The 23,330-nt window shown below is 39.2% G+C and overlaps 1 protein-coding gene across 1 annotated transcript; it reads left to right on the forward strand.

The window, feature by feature from the left end:
• Positions 1-20,750: 20,750 nt before the first annotated feature.
• LOC149067412 (uncharacterized) lies at positions 20,751-22,607 on the forward strand. Its single transcript, XM_089252599.1, has 2 exons — positions 20,751-20,755; positions 21,755-22,607. Exons 1-2 carry the CDS (start codon positions 20,751-20,753, stop codon positions 22,605-22,607), a joined length of 858 nt encoding a protein of 285 aa, XP_089108725.1.
• The last annotated feature ends 723 nt before the right edge of the window (positions 22,608-23,330 follow it).

A 23,330-nucleotide genomic window follows, 5' to 3' on the forward strand; every position in this document is an offset into this window, starting at 1 on the left:
AAACTATTGTTGCCCGACAGTTTTTCGCCCATTTCGGGCATTTGCCCAGCTCTGACGAACTTTTAAAGTAGCCTACGGTTCAATCCCGGACCTGTTTGGTATATATGCAACATCTGGCGACGATCGGTCAAAAACTGTAGATTTGTATAAAGAACATACATACATACTTTCACATTTATATATAAGACTAGCTGATACCCGGCGACGTTGCCCGCCCCGTAAAAAATGTAAATATGTATAGCTTATTAATTATAATTTGGAGAAAATTTTAATAATGGAGTATAAAAAAAATAAAATAATGGAGAAAAAATTTCTCCATCAAGTAAGAAAAAATTACTTTTATTTTTAAATATTTTGATTAAAACTTCAGGCAATCGCTTGTGGACACACAATATTTTTTCTTTTTACATCTGGTGTGTAGATGTAAAAATGTTTGCTATTACCAACACGCGAACAGATGACGGAAAGGTGTCCGTGTGAAAAACAGGGCTCAAGTAAGTTGATACCTGCCACTGCTAACGACTGGCCTTGCGCTTTGTTGATTGGCATGGCAAAAGCTAAACGAATCGGGAACTGTAATCGCTTGAAAGTGAATGGCATTTCTTCGGTGATAATTGGGATACGTGGAATGAAGACTTCTTTTTTTTGTCACATCCAGTTAGAATCGTTGCTTCAATGATGCAATTGTGCAATTTCTTCACGCAGAGTCTGGTGCCATTGCAGAGTCTCGGTGTGTCCAAATTTCTTAAAAGCGTTATAGGTGCTCCGACTTTGAGGGTCAAATTGTGTGGTAGCACACCCGGAATATCCAAAGGAGTTCAGAAATTCTGCAGGATACAGAACTAAATGTCTGTGCCGTGTTTGTGACAGTGTCAACCGATATGTAAGATGTGGAGTCTCCTGGAATAATTTTTAGGATTTTTTCGTTGATCTTGTTCACACTGTCATTTTTCGGTATCAGAATCGCTCTCAGAAAGCCACTCACGGTTTTGGTCATTTTGTTGAATGTTAGGGAAGACTTTGTCTGCAAGTTCTTGAACTGAGTGTAACAACTGGCAAAATCCATTTGGGAACGTAATCGGTCCAGTGCTTGGGTCTACTGGTTGGTCAACTGATGTGAAAATGATAGCAGTGCTGAGTCATTTTGCAGTTGAACTCGCATGTTGGTGGATAATGATAATTTTTTTTACTTCGTGCCAGAGTGTTGCAGATTTCAGGCAAGCAATGAGTTCATCAGTTGGCGTCAGCGTAGTTGTTGTTCTCTGTTGTTAGCGACGTCATACGTCCAGCTTGTGCAGCGGATAATATTCAAACGCCTTACGCATTTTTTAAATTGAAACTATACTTATACGATGGGCGGTTGATGAGATAAAGACCGCATTATCACTTACAGGACACCCTGTATATAGGCTAGCAGAAATACCCGGCGCTTCCCGGGTTTTCTGCAATTAATTAATGCAATAAATTGGAAAAGTGACAAACCGTTATAAAGGAATAAACTGTTATAATAACAGAATTGAAGGTGTAACAAACCATTGTAAAGGCATATATTCAAGTCTGAAACGCATTGTTGGGAACCACGGTAACCAAAGTAAACGTTCCGAAAGTGATTGTTGAGGCCCCAAAACTATTGTTGCCCGACAGTTTTTCGCCCATTTCGGGCATTTGCCCAGCTCTGACGAACTTTTAAAGTAGCCTACGGTTCAATCCCGGACCTGTTTGGTATATATGCAAAATCTGGCGACGATCGGTCTAAAACTGTAGATTTGTATAAAGAGCATACATACATACATACATACTTTCACATTTATATATAAGATGGCATTTTATAAAAATTAGATCGGTATTTCAAATGTAAACCAAAACTCGGTAAAAGTAGCATATACACTATCTTGATTCGATAACTTCGGTTAAGAGGAGTGTGATTGTTATTTGTACGTACAAAATTTGTTAAAAATGAAACGACATCAATTTCAAGAGTTACCGATACACATAACATAATACTAATACAAATACATAAATATATAAACTTATTGACTAGTGTTGTAAAGATCGTCAATATGGGTTATTTTAAATAATCTGGATTTCTCTGATTCCCTTAAATATATTTTTCCATTGCGAGTCCAACAGAATTTGTAATTGTTATCTGTTTTGAATTTTTTTGCATGATAAAATACCTGTTTATTATACGGTGCTAGGTGTTCATTAAAATAAATACGGTTTGCTGCGAGACGATCATTGATCTGAGATGCACATATCTTTGTCTGGCGAGCTGCACTATAACACAGATCACGTTTGTTTTTAGAATTAAACTGGATTATAATTGGCTTTATCTTGTCTTTCCTTGAAGATGGAATACGATGCATGGCACTAACATCTCCCACTAAATCCAAGAGATTTAAATTATGGAAAATCGCAAATTTTATGTTGTCCATGTCCTCATCCTCCGACAAGGATTTCTATGTGTTTCGTCTTGAATACTGTTGGAGATCTGAGATGTCAGTTTCAAGATATCGGATTCTTGATCTCAATCCGGCATTTTCAGTTTCTATTTTCACTTGGTTTTTCTTGTATTCAGAAATTATAGCCCTCTGCTGTGCTACTTCAGATTTCAGTGCATTTAATTCTATAGAGTGAGCCGAGAAATTCTGTACATGTGATCAGTTTTGTTGATTCTGGTGATAATGAACTGAAAATATCGTTTAAAGCACTACATATAGTAGGGTTTAAATTGTGTATTTGCAAGGTTTCATTCATTTGATTTGAGAAACAGTCAGCAGTTGATGCACTCACCATGTCTGGATTTTCAAAATTTGGTTTGGTTGGATGAGAAGTTGATGTTTTTTCATTTTGCTGCGTTGTACATCTAATACACATCCACTTTGTTGTATGGTTTTTCACTAATTTCAGAAAGTTTTCCTCACTTAATCCTGCACAGAATAAATCAAAGGAGCCGGAACATAGGAGGAGTAACATATTATTTTTTCATCATCACACTGAATGTTTTCGCTGCACGCTAGACACACGGATAAATTATTTTTAGAACTCGTGTTGAACGGAGTTGAAGTCAGCACCGTGTTTAGATTTAAACCAAATTTAAAAAAAAATAGTAATATTATAGTTCAAATGTTCGGAAATATAGTAAATACTGTAGATGAAAATCGGCACTCAAGAGCTAACTCGTATTACTGCAACCACCGTTGCCACCGTTTCTATGCACTAATTTCCGTTGCATAGAAAGAAAGAAAGAAATTCCACAAGAAATTTCTCCTAGAGAGAAATTTTTAACTACTAACAATCAAAAAGCATTTTAAATTAACGGAAATGGATAAAGATTACATACAGTATAAAGGTATTTTCTTCAGATATTTAATTTTTTTACTGAAATATTTGGAAGTATTTTTAATTTTTTATCATTTCGGGGGGTACGGACTCCCATGGTCTCTCCTGAGTACTACGCCTCTGTTCCCAAACATACGAACTCAGGGCTGTTACTTAAAAAGGTAGGAAAAACTTGTCTTTATATATATGCTGCGGAACATAACAACATGTAAGCAACATAGCCCAGAGAATCCCGATGAACCAACTGATGTCTTTGGCGGGCCAGATGAAATTAAGCATCGAAGAAAAGCTAGAGGCCATGACGGCAGACGTAAAAGATGTCACCACCTCTATTGCTGCCCTCAGAGATTCCATTACTGCCGTCAGAGAGCTGAGAGTGCCAAGAACGATCGTGGGACCGAGAAAAATGAAAAAGACAAGTCGTTGGGAACCTGGAAAAGTCAAGAAAAAGGCCACCCGCGGAGCGCATGCTCAGTCTCAGCTACCGGTACGGAAGATGCACCATGCCGAGTGTACCACGTCTCACAGATGCACGGAGGAGACCACGGGGTCCACGTGAGAAGCGAGATCGATGGACTGCCGTGTAGGATGGTCATCGACACCGGAGCCAACGCGAGCATCGTCAGGACGGACCTGGCTAGGAAATTCCAGCAACGACTTCTCTACGTACCACCATCGTTGACGCTGCAGACAGTCACGGGAGAGAAAATGACTGTGCGCGGAAAATTGGAAGTCTCACTGAAGTTCGCCATCGATAGATGGTGCGATTCGTTCGATGGCTCTCAAAATGTCGAAATCAGTCGATACCGGTTTCGGTCTAAGCGCAGCGACATGCGATTGGCGGAGAACTGGCGGGGCGTGTAGAGAAAAATCTAGAAAGTCCCGCCCCTCCATACGGTAGCGCCGCCGACTAGGAAACTGTGAAATAGAATGTTGTGGAATGTTTTTTTTCTCGAAGTTTCTATCCGGGTTATAAATACGGTGGCACTCACAAGATGGCAGACTGAGAGAGGCTAGACAGGCTCAGGCAAGCACAAGGAGATTCAGTCAGTTGCGTTTAAACTTTGCGAGAAAGTTGTTAGCTCTCTGATTAGCCTGTAAATACGTGTAAATTGCTGTTCTGTAAATAAATCTGTGTTTGTCCGTCGAACCGCTTCTTGTTTTTGCAATCCCGAAGTCTTGTGGAAAATTATCCGGAACAATTTGGTGTCAGAAGTGGGATAATTCAAGACTTGCATGAAGACAAGGAGAATGGACATGGATGGAATTCGAGAACAGCTGAACCAACTGATGTCTTTGGCGGGCCAGATGAAATTAAGCATCGAAGAAAAGCTAGAGGCCATGACGGCAGACGTAAAAGATGTCACCACCTCTATTGCTGCCCTCAGAGATTCCATTACTGCCGTCAGAGAGCTGAGAGTGCCAAGAACGATCGTGGGACCGAGAAAAATGAAAAAGACAAGTCGTTGGGAACCTGGAAAAGTCAAGAAAAAGGCCACCCGCGGAGCGCATGCTCAGTCTCAGCTACCGGTACGGAAGATGCACCATGCCGAGTGTACCACGTCTCACAGATGCACGGAGAAGACCACGGGGTCCACGTGAGAAGCGAGATCGATGGACTGCCGTGTAGGATGGTCATCGACACCGGAGCCAACGCGAGCATCGTCAGGACGGACCTGGCTAGGAAATTACAGCAACGACTTCTCTACGTACCACCATCGTTGACGCTGCAGACAGTCACGGGAGAGAAAATGACTGTGCGCGGAAAATTGGAAGTCTCACTGAAGTTCGCCATCGATAGATGGTGCGATTCGTTCGATGGCTCTCAAAATGTCGAAATCAGTCGATACCGGTTTCGGTCTAAGCGCAGCGACATGCGATTGGCGGAGAACTGGCGGGGCGTGTAGAGAAAAATCTAGAAAGTCCCGCCCCTCCATACGGTAGCGCCGCCGACTAGGAAACTGTGAAATAGAATGTTGTGGAATGTTTTTTTTCTCGAAGTTTCTATCCGGGTTATAAATACCGTGGCGCTCACAAGATGGCAGACTGAGAGAGACTAGACAGGCTCAGGCAGGCACAAGGAGATTCAGTCAGTTGTGTTTAAACTTTGCGAGAAAGTTGTTAGCTCTCTGATTAGCCTGTAAATACGTGTAAATTGCTGTTATGTAAATAAATCTGTGTTTGTCCGTCGAACCGCTTCTTGTTTTTGCAATCCCGAAGTCTTGTGGAAAATTATCCGGAACAATATATATGCTACATAGCTCAATTAATTCTTTTAAGGGCAGATATTTTTCCAAAACACATAGGAAAAAATTTAAACACATCGCCCACTATGGGACCCACCCTTCCCCTCAAGAATTATTATATTGATTTGATATATTTACTCTCATCAGGACGTTTTTATATAGGAAATTCTCTCGCGACATCTTAAATCATGAACGTCCCCCCCCCCCAAGGGGGTCATGACAAACACTTTGGGAATCACTGTGTCAAGGTAATAGAGATGAAGAAAGAACTTTTCAGACAGTCATATCTTAAGGGCGGCCAAATATTATTCGCCTCAGGCGGCAGAATTTCTTGGAACGGCCCTGTACCTATTAATGATTAATTGTATTATGTTGCGTAATTAGTGATACCAACTTTTTATCTTATTTGAGAAGTTCCAAGGAATTCAACATTCACGTATTTGATGTTTTTACTTTTGAATTATTTTACTATATATTTATAAGTTAATTAATTCTAACACTGCATACTCTCCAGTTGAAATTTGGAAATTTCAGATATTATTGAGGATCAAAACCTTCGAGACATGATCTCAAGGTTCCATGTTATAGTCCTCCTACCACGAGATGAGATTTGGCTACGGCACGTCATGTCACGTCAAACAATTCTATTTTACCCTAGAAGGACATGCCAAACGTGAAAGCTCAGTCACTGATGAACTTTTCTCGATGTGGAATCGTTTTACCAAAAAAAAAATTGAATAAAATCATCTGACGTGACGTGACATGATGCAGCGAAAATTCATCTCGTGGTCGGAGGACTATACTTTGGATCCATGAAAGAGATCAACAAAGTTCCCGAATTCTCTGCTATGACGAGATGGGTATCGTCCCTGTTATACAGTGACAATAATCATCGATTTTGTAAAGATTTTCACTGAAAAATTTGTAGTTACAGATAATGGTGTTTACAGGCTACTGCAATTTATGTATATTCAAAGGCAATTATACTATTTCTTTCAGAAATGAGAACTTTTTTTTTATTGATATTACATTTATTTTTTAATTAATGCTTTTAAAACCTTCATTGTCAAACGTGATCAATAGCCATGGCTTGCTTTTCCTCACGAGATGTCTTACTGCAGTGGAAACATTTTTACAAACATTTTCGCTATGCGTGTACCGTGTTTCCCCAAAAATAAGCCCTAGTATGATTTTTCAGGACGCTCCTAATACACTCATGTTCATAAATTAAGGATAATTCAGAATCACACGGAAATCGAAATCTAAAGTAAAAATTTCACCTGTAGAATTATCACACACATCTGCAAGAATGATATGCAAATTTCAGGAAGCCACCAGATGATGCCGATAGTACGTCACAATGACGAGAGTGTAAGAGGGGGGTATATAAGGAATGGTGGCAAAGAAGTAAAATTGTTCACAAGAGTTCTGTAAGGCGCTCAGTGCCATAAGCGAATAGTTATGACACAGAGGACGCATGTGGATGATTTTTTACTGGTTAATTATCGGCCGCCAGGAATATGAGCGTACTCAGATGGAAACTTGGAATTGCCCAAAGTGTCATCTCTAGGCTTTGGCAACGATTCCAAGATAACGGAAATGTCAGTAGACGTTACAGTACAGGTCGCCCCAGAGTTACAACGCCGAATGAAGACCGGTATTTGGCAGTAACTGCCAAAAGAAGCAGACGGAGCACAGCATCCGACCTGTCTCATCCGCTATCTGCAGCCACGGGTACCACAGTTTCAAGGCAAACCGTGTACAGACGTTTGGGAAATATTGGTCTATATGCTCGCAGGCCTATCAGATGTGTTCCGCTCACGGCAACTCACTGTCGGCAGCGATTAGCCTGGAGTAGAGAACATGCAATGTGGACATGGTCACAGTGGGCTTGTGTGATGTTTTCCGACGAGTCCAGGTTTAAGTTGCAGTCTAATTCACGTCGGACTTTCATATGGAGAACGCCAGGTACCCGTTACCACCAAGACAACATCATTGAACGATACCGTTACGGTGGTGCAGCATTGCTCGTTTGGGGTGGAATTATACTGGGTTCCACAACAGATCTGCATGTTCAAACCGGAACCATGAAAGCCCAAATTTATCGGGACATCATTCTGAAACAACATGTACGTTTGTTTAGGGGTGCCATGGGCGCAGAATTTGTGTTTATGGATGACAACGCCCGTCCTCACCGAGCAAACATCGTAAACGAATGCCTTGAATCTGAGGATATAACCCGTATGAAATGGCCAGCATTCTCACCCGACTTGAATCCGATAGAGCATGTGTGGGACATGCTTGGCCGACGAGTTGCAGCCCGTCAACCACCTCCTACATGTGTACCGGAACTTCGGAGAGCATTACTTGCTGAGTGGAGTGATCTTCCCCAAGATCAGATCGATAATTTGATACTCAGCATGCCTAGGCGTTGTACGGACTGTATTTCATCGCATGGAAGACATACAATGTATTAACCATCATACCAACCAAGTAATAGTAAGTTTCTGTAAAGGAGATATTTTTTACAATTGCTCCAGGGAACAAAAATCGTAGTTTTTATGAATGGTATCATACATATACCATCGTTTTGTTTAATAAATGGGCTTTATGAATAAGTGACGTTTGTTTTGTTTCTGAACCTTTATTTGCCGGAGCTGGCATTATCCTTAATTTATGGACATGAGTGTATGAGCCCTACCCCGAAAACAAGCCCTAGCTAAAATCGTCAATGAGACGCATTTAGTGTGTCGCTGCAACACATGATGGATGTATTGAACTATATAAAATGATAATAGTTATATTATTATTTGTTATCAAATAAAAACATAAATAAATGATTTAATTGAAATTTATACTTGAAATAAGTTATAATGTAAACACTCACACAAAAATTAAATTTTTGTTAACACCCAAGCAGACCTCCTTGGACGAGAGTTGAACGCCTACGTAAACAGATAAATTTGAGACTTTGACTTTTGTCAAAGAAACCGAAGAAAATTACTACTTGGGTGTTTTTGATGATGAAACAGCATATAACCGGTATTACACTATAAATGTTTTAGAAAAATTCTTTTGTAAAACCGGGAAAATACAACCAATAAGTGTATTGGTATTATATTCGAGCAAATGTAACCGAAATGTTGCATATAATTAAATAGGCTTATTGGTTGTTTTTCAAGTTCCATAAAAGAACTTTTCTAAAATGTTTATAGTGTAATTCCGGCCTATGAAATATTCCGGCTACCTAATGAATGCCGTTGTTATAGGCCAGGATTATACTATAAAATTTTTGTAAAAGCTATTTGATAAAATTTGATAAATGCAAACAATAAGCGAATTGGTTTCATTCGAGCGAATGTAGCCAATAGGCTTATTAGTTGTTTTTTCCAAGTTTTGTAAAATATCTTTCATCAGACTTTCATAGTGTGATCCCAGCCATAAGTAAACAACCTATACAGTTCGACGCTGAGGACCGAATGAAGCGACGGGTTTTCCGGGGGGCATAGACACATCACCTCGTTTGGTCCTGAAAACCTAAACTGACCTTCCAGTTTACTTTAAACGACGACACTCAAAAGAAATGTTTCATGAAGTTGCAATTTTTTTGCCAATTTTTGTATAACCATCATTCAAAAATGTCTTCAAAAAGAGTTATTCCACCAAAAAAAAAAAAAAAAGCGTGATTTTTCAGGATGCTCCTAATATAAGCCCTAATTCCCTTTTTGAAGCAAAAATTAATAAGACCTAGTCTTATTTTCGGGGAAACGTGGTATATATTTTTTCAAACAAGCTTTTTTTCTGCCGTTTGTTCATAACTGAGGGACAGGAAAAGAAATAGATTTATTGCGCTTGAAATATGTATGATTCGAAAAACAACTTTCTTCCCAGAGGAATATTTCTCGTTTTCATCACGGTTGACAATGAACGCATTAGAACATTTATAAATTAACTTCTCTTTAGTTTTTTTTCTTAATAAAAGGTCAAAAGACTTGAGAAAAGTATAACCAGCACTTCGTATTTAAGGTCATAAGACAGAAAGTATTAGCTATCTCACTCTATGTAAAAATTCTCATAAACGTTGTAGTGACAATAAGTTTTGATGAAGTTATATGACAATAACAGTATGAATAGACTTACATGAAAAAAAATATTTTGTTGAAAAAAACATTGTGTGCTGAAAAAAAGCAGTTAAAAAAGAAAAGAGAAAATATGGAATGACTGATTGTGTTTTCGAACAGATAGAGTCAAGTTAACACTCCAAAGAAACAAAATAATAGAAAAACTGTATTACATGATCGCTCTTCGTACTGAGACAGAAAATGAAATGGAAATTCTAAACGAAAAAAGGAAAGGAAAAACTAATACGTATCACTTTCGTCTTCGCCGTCGTTGGGAACGGACGTGCTATTATCGCGCTCCGCTCACCGACCAATAGAAGAAGTTTTATCCGAAACCGTTGCCGGGGGATTACCGAAGGATTATCCGTCACGCCAGTGCGCCATTTTGTGTCTTTGTTTTTTTCTTCGTTCTCGTGAGTTTTACTTAGCGTGTTGTTTATTTTTGGGTCATATTCTGCGGTGATTTTCTTTTTTTCAGCGCACGTTGGATTGTGAGATAAGTGGTTTTTTTATTATATTGCTCTCATTTTTTTTTTAATTTTCGTTGTGTATTTTCGATCGACTTAAATTTATTTTTCTCGTTCGCATTTCATTTTCGTTGTTTTTTCGCCAGGTTCGCTCGCTTCTTTGATATAAGTTCGTAGGTTTTTGGACGTTAGTGGTAGCAAACAGTGTATACTTTTTCCCGGGTACTCTCAATAACTTTGTTTTCCCTCCATTTGGGCCTATTGTTGTAGTGTTAGTGTTTTCAGATAGTTAGGTAATTCTAATAAGTATAAATTGTACTTCGTAGCTTAATACTTTTTTTTAGAGGGTGGTGTTGTATTCTTTATATACATATTTATTTTATTCTTCGTGATTTAGTGCTGAGCATTCTACTTTACGTAATTTTTTCGTATAATCTCTTACGTATATTTTGCATAGTAATGTATTTTACATTATTTTAATTTCCAGTTAACGTTTCTCATTTTCCTATTTTTAAGTATTATTATTATTATCTAGCTTTAGGAATAGTGTTAGTATGCCTCGACCTCGACTAGTGTTGTGTAGAGCTTGCGACGGGAGGTTTCCCTGGTCTAGGGGTATAGTAGCTGATAGTTTCAATTGTAAAGGGTGCTTGGTTAGGAAAAGGCTGGAACTCGAGGTCGAAGATTTACGGGAAAAAGTTAGGGTGCTAGAGGGCCCGGTTATAACGGAGCCTCTGGTCGTCGAGCCACCTGTTGATGAAGAAGCAATCTCCACGAACAACGACATTTTAGAGGGCGAATGGGTGGTCGTGGATGAGGTAGAGGGGGGTAGTGATAGGGGTTTAATCATCGGCGATTCTATGGTTAGGGAACTTGGGAACCGAGTGTGTAGGGATTTTCGGGGTTTCGAGCGCTGTTGTCTTCCTGGGGGGAAGATTGGCAACGTTCGAGACGTTTTTCATCGCCGAAAGTTGCCCTTGCGGGTGATTCTGTGGGTGGGAACAAATCAGGTAGGAGCGAATATTAGTGAGTCTCTGTCAGAATACCGGGATTTACTATTATCTGCTAGGGAGGGGGGTTCAGATGTGGCAGTGATTCCAGTGCTGCCAAGGGGTAGTAGGGGATATAGGAGTAGGATCCACCAATTCAATATAGGCCTGAAGGACATTTGCTCCTCACTTGGGGTCACGTTCTTGGAGCTTCCCGCATTTACCGATAGGTGGCTTCGTTCGGATGGGATCCCTCTAAATAAGAGAGGGGTCTGGGAGGTTTACGATAGTCTTAGGTCAGGTTTTTTACTCCCAGACCACGTAGTCGGGAATGCGGGTTAGTTAATGATAATCACAACAGTACTGACTTGAAATTACCCACCTCTGACTTGGATGGCTTCTCGATTGACAACAAACCACCGGGCAAATTAAAATGCGTGTTAATAAATGCCAGGAGCTTGGGTAATAAGAAAGATTTTTTAGAAACTATGATAGTTGTGGAGGGCTTGGATCTTATAGCCATTACAGAATCTTGGGCAAAGGATGGGGATGAATCTTTCTTACACATCTCAGGATACGATACTTTTTTGAGAAATAGATCTGATAGGAAAGGGGGTGGAGTGTTGATATACGTGAAATCCTGTTTGAAGGCTAGAGAGTGTAACGTGCAGAGAAGGGATATTGAAACCATATGGGTTGAACTTGAGAGCAAAAGACGTCATAAGCTTATTGTTGGGGTTTGTTACAATCCACCGAATAGGGATCAAAACTACATTGCCGAAATGCATGATGAAATTTCCTACATGTGTAAGCGAAAGAGGGTTCTCATACTAGGGGATTTCAATTACCCGGGTATTGATTGGGAGAACCTTTCATCTGGAAATCAGTATGAAAGAGACTTTCTCAAGTTGGTGCTCGAAAATTTTTTGTATCAGCATGTATCAGAAGCCACTAGGGGTACTGCTATTTTGGATTTAGTTCTTACTAGTTCTGAGGATCTAGTTTAACATGTTTCGGTGGGGGAAGAGTTTTCTTCCAGTGATCATCGTATCGTCAGATTTCACTGTCACTTTTCCTCGGGTAAGGTTGATAACAAAAGACTGGTTCCTTGTTTTCGGAGAACTAACTTTGATGTTTTGAGAAGAAGGTTAGCGGAAGTTTTCAAAGACCGGTTGTAATCAGTAGGGGTGGTAAGTCAATGGGAAGAATTTAGTACGAAGCTGTCCTCTGTTTTGCACGACGTCATACCCTTTGTTCGAAAAAAGCGTGTTTGTACATCGCACCCTCTATGGTTCACGGATAGCGTGCGAAACCTTTATCTTGAAAAGAAAAGAGTACTCATTCAGAGAGTATAAAAGTGGACGTGGTGACCTATCATTGTTTACTGATAAAAGAAGACTGTTGAAGAAAGCGATAAGGGATAGTAAAAAGCAAGTTGAATCTAGGTTGGCAGATAACATTGGCTCTGACCCAAAATCATTTTTTCGATACGTCAATAATGGATGTAAGGGGACAGTTGGCCCCCTCTCGATAGGAGGCTCTAAGGTAGAGAGCAATGTAGGCATGTGTAGTGCTTTCAATGACTTTTTCGCGTCGGTTTTTAATGGAGATAATGATATTCGATATACGGGTGTTGCATGGGGTAATAAAACCCTCAACGATATTCAAGTAGAAAACGTGGAGGTCCTAAATCTTCTAAGAAATGTATGTGCAAGCAAAGCACCAGGACCAGATGATATCTATCCCAGGGTTCTCAGGGAAGGTGCTAATGAATTGTTGGGGCCAGTCGCACAGATATTCAGGAGTAGTGTTGCTGAGGGTATCGTCTCAAGAGATTGGAAACTTCCTAACGTTGTTCCGATATTTAAGAAGGGTAGTAGAGAAGTGGTGTCTAATTATCGTCCAGTGAGTTTGACGAGCTCCCTCTCGAAAATTTTGGAAATTATCATCAAAAGGCAGTTTGTGAAGTGGATAGACGAGAATAATGTATTGTCGGATAATCAGCATGGGTTCAGGAAGGGGAAGTCATGTGTAACTAACCTCCTTTGCTTCTATGGTTACGTGACTAAGGCTTTGGGTAAGAGCAAAAATGTCGACGTTGTTTACCTTGATTTCCAGAAAGCATTCGATCGGGTCCAACATGGCAAACTCTTGAAGCGTTTACACGAGATTGGAATGGGGGCAACTTGCTGAATTGGATAGAATCGTGGTTAAGAGATAGGTCGCAACGAGTTATGGTGAACGGGGAATTCTCTGGTTGGACAGACGTCACAAGTGGAGTTCCTCAGGGAAGTGTCCTTGGCCCCATACTTTTTTCACTTTTTATCGACAAACTCGATCAGGGTATCGATGGAATTACTAGCAAATTCGCAGATGATGTGAAGCTAATGGGGGTAATCGGGAATGAAAGCGATAGGGAGTTGCTCCAGACCAACTTAAACAAGATTGCAGCATGGGCAAATGAATGGGGCATGACGTTTAGCGTAGATAAGTGCATGGTCGCTCATTTTGGTTCGAACAACCCATGGTTATCTTACGAGTTGAATGGTGTCACTATCCCGGATGCAACTAGAGTCACCGATTTGGGAATTCTCATTGACGAGCGACTTAAGTTTTCTGAACATTGTTCAGCGGTTGTCAAAAAAGCGAATAGAATGCTTGGTCTCATTTTCAAAAAGGTCTCTTCGCGTTCTCCTAAAGTCATTCTTCCGCTTTTTCGAGGCTTAGTTCGTCCTGGACTGGAGTATGCTGTAAGGTTTTGGAGACCATACCTACAGAGGGACATAGACTTGATTGAAGGGGTGCAGTGAAGAGCTACGCGTGTCCTTATTGGCACACAGGGCTTGAGTTATGAAGAGAGACTTCATTTTTTGAATATGTTTACATTGGATGAACGCAGGTGTCGAGGAGATATGATCGAAGTGTTCAAAATTTTTAATGGGATGGATAGGATGGACCATGAACTTTTAGTACACCGCCAATCAACTGCTTTTACAAGGGGACACCAGTATCGATTGGTGAGGGACAATGCAAGGTTATGGTGTCGCAGGGAATTTTTCTCTAATAGGGTTGTTAATAAATGGAATAGCTTACCCCCGGAGGTAGTAAATTGTAACACAATTGATACGTTTAAAAAGAAATACGATAAACATGTTGGGGTAAATCGAGAAGCTATCCATTCTTAGAATAAGACAACCATAAGTATTCTTTATGGGCATTGTATAATATTTTATCATGTGTGTATATATTGTTTATAATTTGTGTTAATTGCATTTTTAATGGGGTTGCTGTATTTTTGAAACATATGACATCCATATTTTTATGGGCATCTTTTTATCAGCCACCTCGTTGGGCATTTTGCCTGTTGTGGCGTTGTATTTGTATCTGTATCATGTGAGACATCGATTCTTGCGTTCAAACAACTAGGAAAAATAGTGTTCGTAATGGTTCGAGACATTCGAGAAGTGTCAGAGACACTTCGAACATAATTTGTATTCATATACTCGACGTGAAATTCTTTACATCTGGAAGAGCACAAAAATCCATACTGAAATGTTTTATGTGTGAGACAAAAGAAGTTCTGATGGATCATGATTCACTTCCCAAAGTAAAAAAAAATTGAAAAGAAGGAATTTTTAGAAAAAAATATAATATTCCAGCTGGGCATTAGTGGATAAGCACTCGCTTCGGTAATATAAATAATATCAGATATCTCTGTAAATTTAAGATGTTGCTTCATTTTTATCCCCTCCATACGAGGTTCGTAAAAAAAAATTCCAAAAAAAATGTTGGAATTGCAATTCGTACCACGTTTTCCGAAATAACAGCAATTCCCTCATTTGTTTTTCTTCGAGTATCGCGCACTTTCCTGACTGAAAAAAATGAGACGAAAATATTTCACTAATGAGGTTAGGATCGGGAACGTTAAGAACGAGAAAGATAGATTGTTCGTAACGACGAAACTCAATTAAAGCATTAGACTCTTTCCAATACGGAACCAAAATAGTATTGCGAATATAAGGATGAACGTGACTTGGGTTAAATGCGTATCAATTAGCTGAAATTTGCTGTAGAAACATAAGAAAAACAAATCCTGTCCTTGATGCTTGTTCATTACAAGGTTTTAAACAAGATAATAATTTGAATTGCTTCTTTCTCATCTCTTGTTCTTACACTGGTACATCCTAACCGAACGGTGATCCAGACCATATTCCAAGGAATTTTTAACTGAAAGGTCACCGCCGGATTATGAGATCATGCTTCCCCACGGGGCCCTCAAGATCGGCCACACAGGCAAATAGTTTTACACTGGTGCAGTCAAGTGGTGCTGTTTGACTTGATTCATGTAACTAAGAACTTCTCATCTTACCTATTATTGTGAATCACAAAATATGATGCATATTGACTTCTTTGTCTTGTTGGAATGTAATTATTTTCGGTCTCATAACCCTTAATCCTGCGAATTCTGTATCAAATACAAATACAACGCCACAACAGGCAAAATGCCCAACGAGGTGGCTGAGAAAAAGATACCCATAATAAATATGGATGCCATATTTCAAAAATACAGCAACCCAATTAAAAATACAATTACAAACAATATATATACATGATGAAATATTATATACAATGCCCATAAAGAATGGCATTGTATATAATATTTGCCCACATAATATCTATCATTAGATATTGGGTGTTAGATCTCTTAATGTGTTGTTCATCTGATTATTTAGTGAGGCGTTTGATTATCATTACAAGTTAATCTTTCATTTTTGGAAAATAAGATTTGGTTTAGCCTAAGAAGTTGAATTGTCTTCGGCTGCTCTCATCAGTATCTATACGTTGCTCATCGGATAATCAACTTTCCAGTAAAAACTACTTGTCGGTGAGATTTTTTCTCAGTTTTCGGGTAGAAAATTATCAGCAATAACTTGAAAGTTACGAAAATGCATTTTTATGAATACTACCTAAGTACTGTATAGAATTCATCATAAATTATAAAATGGCTTTAAAAAGAATTACATAAAATTATACTTTCACTAGCATGTACGTCAAAGAAACGAATAAGATGCGTCAGTTTTTTACAATGAATGGACGCCAGAACTTTGCCACTGGACTTATCCCGTTGCCAATATTTCTTCCAGCTCAGCTTCGTGGCAGAGTCCGGAACACTTTATTTTGAGTCAAAAAAGAAAAAAAAAACAGGAGTCAGTTTTGTACAGGAAAAGTATCTTCGATATGAAGTGTGATAATTATAAAAAGCAACATGGCATCTATAGTCGTATTGCTTTTTAAAGTGTCTTCGAAAAACCCACTTTTCATTTACGAATTGAATGGTATTACTATCATGGATTCAACCTACAGACCTGGGGGTCTATTACGCTCACGTCGATATACAACGAGGTCGTTAGTGACGTCACGCCCTTAACGCAAATTCTCAACGAGCCCCATAACGCAAATCTCAACGACCATCGTTAAAAACTTGATTTTTCTCAGCAGCCGGCGGTATATCGTTATGGATTTTACGAAAAACTGCCTGGGTAGAGGGTAGCGTTCGGTCCGAAAGGGATGGACCAATCAGATAATTTTCTCCGCTGCTGATAATCATCACCACTGCCAACGAATGCTGCAGCACGTGCGTTATTATTATTGTATTTTTATTTATTTTGTGTGCGTTTGTGTGTGTTGATTGTCCCACATTTTCGTAAGCTACATTTTTTTTTTAAATTCATCCGGATCCTATTAAAGTTCAATGATATTATACGAATTTAGCAAAACGACTGGCATAAATATCACCATCATGTATTCTCATGCTTTTACATATTTATCTACCGTCTTGATATTAAGACAAAAGCAAGAACAAGTAACCTTTTATTTACATTATTAATTAGACAATTGATTTTCTTATTTCACACAACATAAAAATGAAGTGCCACCAAATTTACACTGTTTTGTTAATATATATTTTATACAACGATCAGAAAATGCACTCAAGGATTAGAAGAAGTTTGTTGATTAATAAAATTTACTTCGATTTTTTTTGTACTTAGTGCGCAGAGTAGTGTGTGTGTGTGAGTAGGGTGGTTACTGCATTACACTTTTGTGTACTGCACAGAAAGTAGCAATACAATTATTTAAACACTATCAGTGATATTACAAAATGTCGGTGTTATTATACGGATTACGAAAAAAAAAAAATAGTCGGAGACGTTTAAAAATATATTGAAGTCGATTTTTAACGAGATCTAAAAAAATATTGTAGTCAATTTCAAAATGTCTTGAAAACATATCGCGATTGAGATTTACAATTTAAATAATATTCTTATATTAAGAAGACACCAACGAATAAGTCAAATACACGAAAATAAAAAGTCCTAATGCATTTCAACACCAATGGGTGCCGTCTTCAGAGGAAAATCCAACCACTAGTTACGCTGACCGAGTGTCCCACTTGGGTTGAACACCAAATCTTGGTCTCCAAAACCTTACAGCATACTCCAGTCCAGGACGAACTAAGCCTCGAAAAAGCGGAAGAATGACTTTAGGAGAACGCGAAGAGACCATTTTTAAAATAAGACCAAGCATTCTATTCGCTTTTTTGACCACCGCTGAACAATGTTCAGAAAACCTAAGTCACTCGTCAATGAGAATTCCCAAATCGGTGACCCTAGTTGGGAGTGACAGCAATGGATCTTGAACCAGCAAGTCGTCTTTCACAAGAGCTCCAGTTTATGAAAACTTTGATGGCGGATCGATGCGTTGACTAGTGGGACTTTTAAAACCGCGGAGTGGAGGACGATTCAAGCTTTCCAGAGATACCAAGCTCGACTCTGTACGATAATCGGTTAAAAAGTTATCAATGGTTTCCCGAGCCGGGAGGTCGGGGCTTCGCGGTGGACATTGGATCGTTGTGCTTTGGAAGATTTGGACTTTAAATTAGAAATTTAGATTAAAAATAAGCTTATCTTTGTACAGAGTCATGTGTGATGATCGGTATTTTATAGGGTGTGATGAGAAATTGTCGTTAAATTAACAATTTTATGATTGTTTCTTCGATTTTGAATGATATAGATCTGTGCATAGTCATAACATTGGCGTAAGGTCATTCTAGATTTTCTATGAGTAATTTAGTATTACTCAATAGGCTCCTCTTATTCTTTTTTATAGTCTATTCTCATTCTTACATTTGGAACCTTTCTGTGCCTCGCGCTTCTCTTAAGCCTTTTAAAAATGTCAGCTGATCTGAAATAGTCTGGCCGAAGGTTTTGTTAAAACAAGATATACGGAAGACTGGATGTTGTGAAGATATTTATTATTTGAGATGTTAATTTTTTGAGGAAGGAAAAAACTCATCTCTGCCTCTACCGGGAGTCGAACCCGGGTCCCTCGATTGCCGGACGAGTGCTCTGACCACTAAGCTACGGAGGAGATGGAGATTTTCCTTCGCTAGAGCGTATATATGCCGAACGGAACCGTGCAATGGACGGTGAAACCGATCAGCTAATAGCTCATGGACGACGAGCCACCAGAGGGCTATATATATGACATGAATGTCGCTCTCCACTTGTTAATACAAGATATACAGAAGACTGGATGTTGTGAAGATATTTATTATTTGAGATGTTAATTTTTTGAGGAAGGAAAAAACTCATCTCTGCCTCTACCGGGAGTCGAACCCGGGTCCCTCGATTGCCGGACGAGTGCTCTGACCACTAAGCTACAGAGGAGATAGAGATTTTCCTTCGCTAGAGCGTATATATGCCGAACGGAACCGTGCAATGGACGGTGAAACCGATCAGCTAATAGCTAATTTGTTAAAAGTTCGGCCTTTTCAAATACTGTTATGGAGGACGAACTATTTCGTATATATATTATAACTATTATAATGGAAAGAAGGTTTCTGTGTTGATATTCAGATTCCTCATCACAAAGCAGTCAATAGTAGCAACAAAAAACCAAACTCTTTATCAGTTAATGAGCTGCGTAAGCAATGAAATTCAAGACTTTGAAAAAAATGATTACGGGCAAATCAGAACTACCTCTATTAAACAACGTTGTGTGTAATGAAAGTAGAGAACATGCTCATAGCGCCAAAAAAATAGACAATTACGAAACATAACAAATGGGGCCGTATGCTTATGATGCAGCAAAAGCTATATGGACACAACTCACCGAGAGCACTATTAAATCTCGGTCATGCATTCCCCTTGGTGAACGACCACAACTACAAAACCTGTTGAAGACTTATATTGATGCCACTAAAGCCTTTTTGTTGTTTATTGGAGCCTCCTGGAAGAACAGCAGTGGAAAGAAAAGGTACCGATTACCGGTAAGAGCACAAGAGGTAATAAGACTCCAGATGTCAAACCTATTCGGAGAAGTGATGGCCACAATTTATCCAAAAGCCTACACACTTCGATCTAAAGTGAGTGACCATTCAGATTCGACGCAAGCACATGACCAAGAAGCCACGCAGACTTTACCTACAGCAAAACAATGTACTTCTTCTACACTGACGTCGGCTAAGACTGAGCAGAAAGGAAAGAGCAAGTCTAAGAGAACAAGACGTAAAAAATATAACCCGGTCATGCTAAAGGGTAAGAACTCCATGCTAGACTTTTCCACCATGACTATCAACTGCTCAACTGATGTAGGATCTGGTTCAAATGATGAATTGGCTAGAAAAAGTGAATCCGCGGCTCTCTCTGCATTGTCATTGGTTGAACAGGCGACCTCAAAAATTGATGGATTTGCGAATACGGGTATTCCTACGGATATTCCAGTAATCCCAACGGAAAGCAGCGACAGCATCTCTAAGAAAAGCCAGTCCACTGAAGATCTGATACATCACATCGAGCAACTGAAGGTCATTCAACATCTTGAAATCAATGATGATAATCCTATAATCAACAGTGGCAATCGATTCTTCAAACGATCTAGAGATGAAAGTGGCCAATCGATGCCTAAAAAGTCTACTTCATATAATGATGAACACTATTCATCTGAGAATACATCTGACAGTGAGGCATATGAGGAATATGAAATAATCGACGAATGGGAGATGCAGCGAGAGACGCCACATTCACCAGCGTGCTCACGAAAGCGAGTACTTTCCACGTACGAAATATATGATACCTCCGAAGAGCCAGAAAATAAATCTCATGACATAAGCAGAGCAGACTCCGAATATGAACTGATTGACAGATGGCCGAAGCAAAAAGTAGCAGCACGATCACCCCGTTTGCAATACCGTGTACGAGGAGTTACGCCTGTCAGGTACGCAAAATATGATGGTTTCAAAGTATCAGAAAATGCATCTCATGACATAAGCAGAGCAGACTCCGAATATGAACTGATTGATAGATGGCCGAAGCTAAAAGGGTCAACACGATCACCCCGTTTGCAATACCGTGTACGAGGAGTTACGCCTATCAGGTACGCAACATATGATGATTTCAAAGTATCAGAAAATCTTGGGACCCAAGCAAAGCCGATTCAGACTATGAACTCATTGACAGATGGCCGGAAACAAGGCAGTTAGCACGGTCGCCCCCAGAGCAATACCGAGTTCGAGGACATGTGCCTATGAGGTATGCAAATCGCAAGACCAGAATAGACGAAACTGAACATTCACGAGAATTCTAAGTAGTTGATTCATCCCCACGTTCTCACAAAGGGAATCGCCATTACGAGCACAATCTTAAAAACACAACAACAATAAATCAGCGAACATTTCATAGCAGAGTACATAACGACAGCAGAAAACACAACAGCAGACAACGTATAAACTGTTACATAAGTAATCTAGCGATGAACAACAATTACGAACGGCAACATAATAAGGAAGAGCAAGCATGTCCAAGTAGACAACGGCAAAAAACACGTTACGGCAATACGGAATGGCAGAACCACCGCAAGAACCCCTGGAAACATATCTTCAAGTTCACATACATCGCACAGCTCAGAAATCAGCAGATGTACACGCTGCCAGAGATATCACCACCACGCAATAAACTGCGAATATCCGTATCCAAGATGTGCAAAATGTGGAAATATTCATAATACAGATGTATGCACGACGAAAACACGCAGATGCATTAACTGCATGGAAAGCAACATGAACAGTTCCGTGAGAATAGCAGTAAACCACAGTGCAACCAGTAATCAATGTCCAACATTTCAAAAGCACACCAGAGCGGCAGCTGAATCATCCACAAATCATTTCAGAGCACATAATAATAGCAGATACTGATCTCCATAAGCCCAAAAAAAAAAAAAAAGATCGCTGGGAAAAGTACGGATGAACTGAAAGTACTGCAAATAAACATTGACAAATGTATAGATGCAACATCGGTTTTAGTGAAACAAGCAGAAAAACTCCATATTGATATCATTCTAATACAAGAACCATGGATTAGGAAAGGAAAACTGCACGGTTTTCTCTCAGATTGGCACATATGGCATTCGTATAACCAAAAAGCAGCTATTATAATACTAAGCAAGAAAATAGAAGGAGCAATCTTTGACATTAAGGAACATACAATAGCTGTGAAGTTGCAATTAAATAATGAACAATTTTTATTCATCAGTGGATATTCATCACCTTACGACGACATAGATCTTACGCTACAGGAGCTCACAGCAATCATCCGGAAAGCCAAAATAACAAAAACTATCATAGCAGCAGACTTAAACGGAAGAAACAGATTATGGGGATATCCAGATACAAACCACAGAGGAATTCGCATAATGAACTTCATTCAGAGCAACAGATTGTATCTACTACATAACAGCAAAGAAGAACCAACATATACCCACTGGAACTCAAAAGGATGGCCGGACATGACTATGACTAATTCCAATGAAATACAACGCTCAATAACAAGGTCAATCGGCACGGAAGTAACATTAAGTTGCCATAAATATATTCATATTCAATTGAGCAATCTTGACATACCCAAGATGAAACAAATCAAATATAGTTCATCTGTGAGAAGAATAAATAATTTTATGATGAATCTAAAACCCCCAATAGGATCTATAATACAAAACATCACATCATGCATAAATTATCAAGAAATAAATGAAGCAACAACTGAATTATTCAGAACGTTTACTGAAGTAGCAGCAACGACACTCCGAGTGGATAGAACGTCACAACGAACGTGTGCACCATGGTGGAACAGAGATCTGGAAATCCATAGGAAACTGCTACGAGCTAAAGAGAGACGTTGGAAGAAGTCGCCGGAAGCACAGAAACAGCAAGTGATGGAATCTTTTCGGCAAGAGAAAACGAGATATACTAAAGCCATTAGAAAAACAAAGCTCAATTGGTGGAAACAGTTTTGTGCGGAGATGGCAGATCCATTTGACAAACCATACAAGGCTGTACAAGCCTACACCTCAGATAGTAACGGGAGCATCGGAAGGTTGCCATTTTAAAGACATTGCCCAACAACAACTACACGAGCTTTATCCGGATATAAAAGAAGAGATAATAGGCGAGGAAATACAGCTTACAACAAGAGCTCAAGAAGAAACAGAAATAACAAGAGGAGAGATACAACGAACATTAAATCAAACAAATGACCGAAAGGCATCCGGACTGGACAACATCAGTTATAAACTTTTGAAAGCTATCAACAAACAGTTCCCAAATCTTCTATTCCATCTATTCAATCAGTGCGTCAAATATCATTGCTTTCCGGAGCATTTCAAAATAGGGAAAATCCTTCTATTTCTAAAAAAGGACCAAAATCCAGCAAACCTATCATCATATCGACCAATATCTCTATTATCAACAACAGACAAAGTATTTGAAAGAATTTTGGTTCAAAGAATGACATATCATATTGAAAGATTATCCTGGCTGCATGAAAATCAATATGGATTCCGAAAAGGTAAATCGGCCGAGCATGCTCTGTACATTCTGAATGAAGAAATAGGAAATAGAAGGAAAGAAAGCAAAAATGTGGCCGTTATTTCAATAGACATAAAAAGTGCCTTTGACAATCTACGATATGCCTCTATTATAGATAAGCTTCGCCAACTTCCGATATCTGAGCAACTTCTGAAAACAGTCGAATATATACTCCATAATAGAGAAGTAGTAATGATTACAGCTGGAGAAGAGGTAAGGAAGCATCAATACAAAGGCTGTCCCCA

The sequence above is a fragment of the Pholcus phalangioides genome, unplaced genomic scaffold (assembly GCF_987345545.1).
Source record: "Pholcus phalangioides strain wild (caught in Gottingen) unplaced genomic scaffold, Ppha-v1.0 ptg000030l_1, whole genome shotgun sequence".
Lineage (NCBI taxonomy): Eukaryota > Metazoa > Arthropoda > Arachnida > Araneae > Pholcidae > Pholcus > Pholcus phalangioides.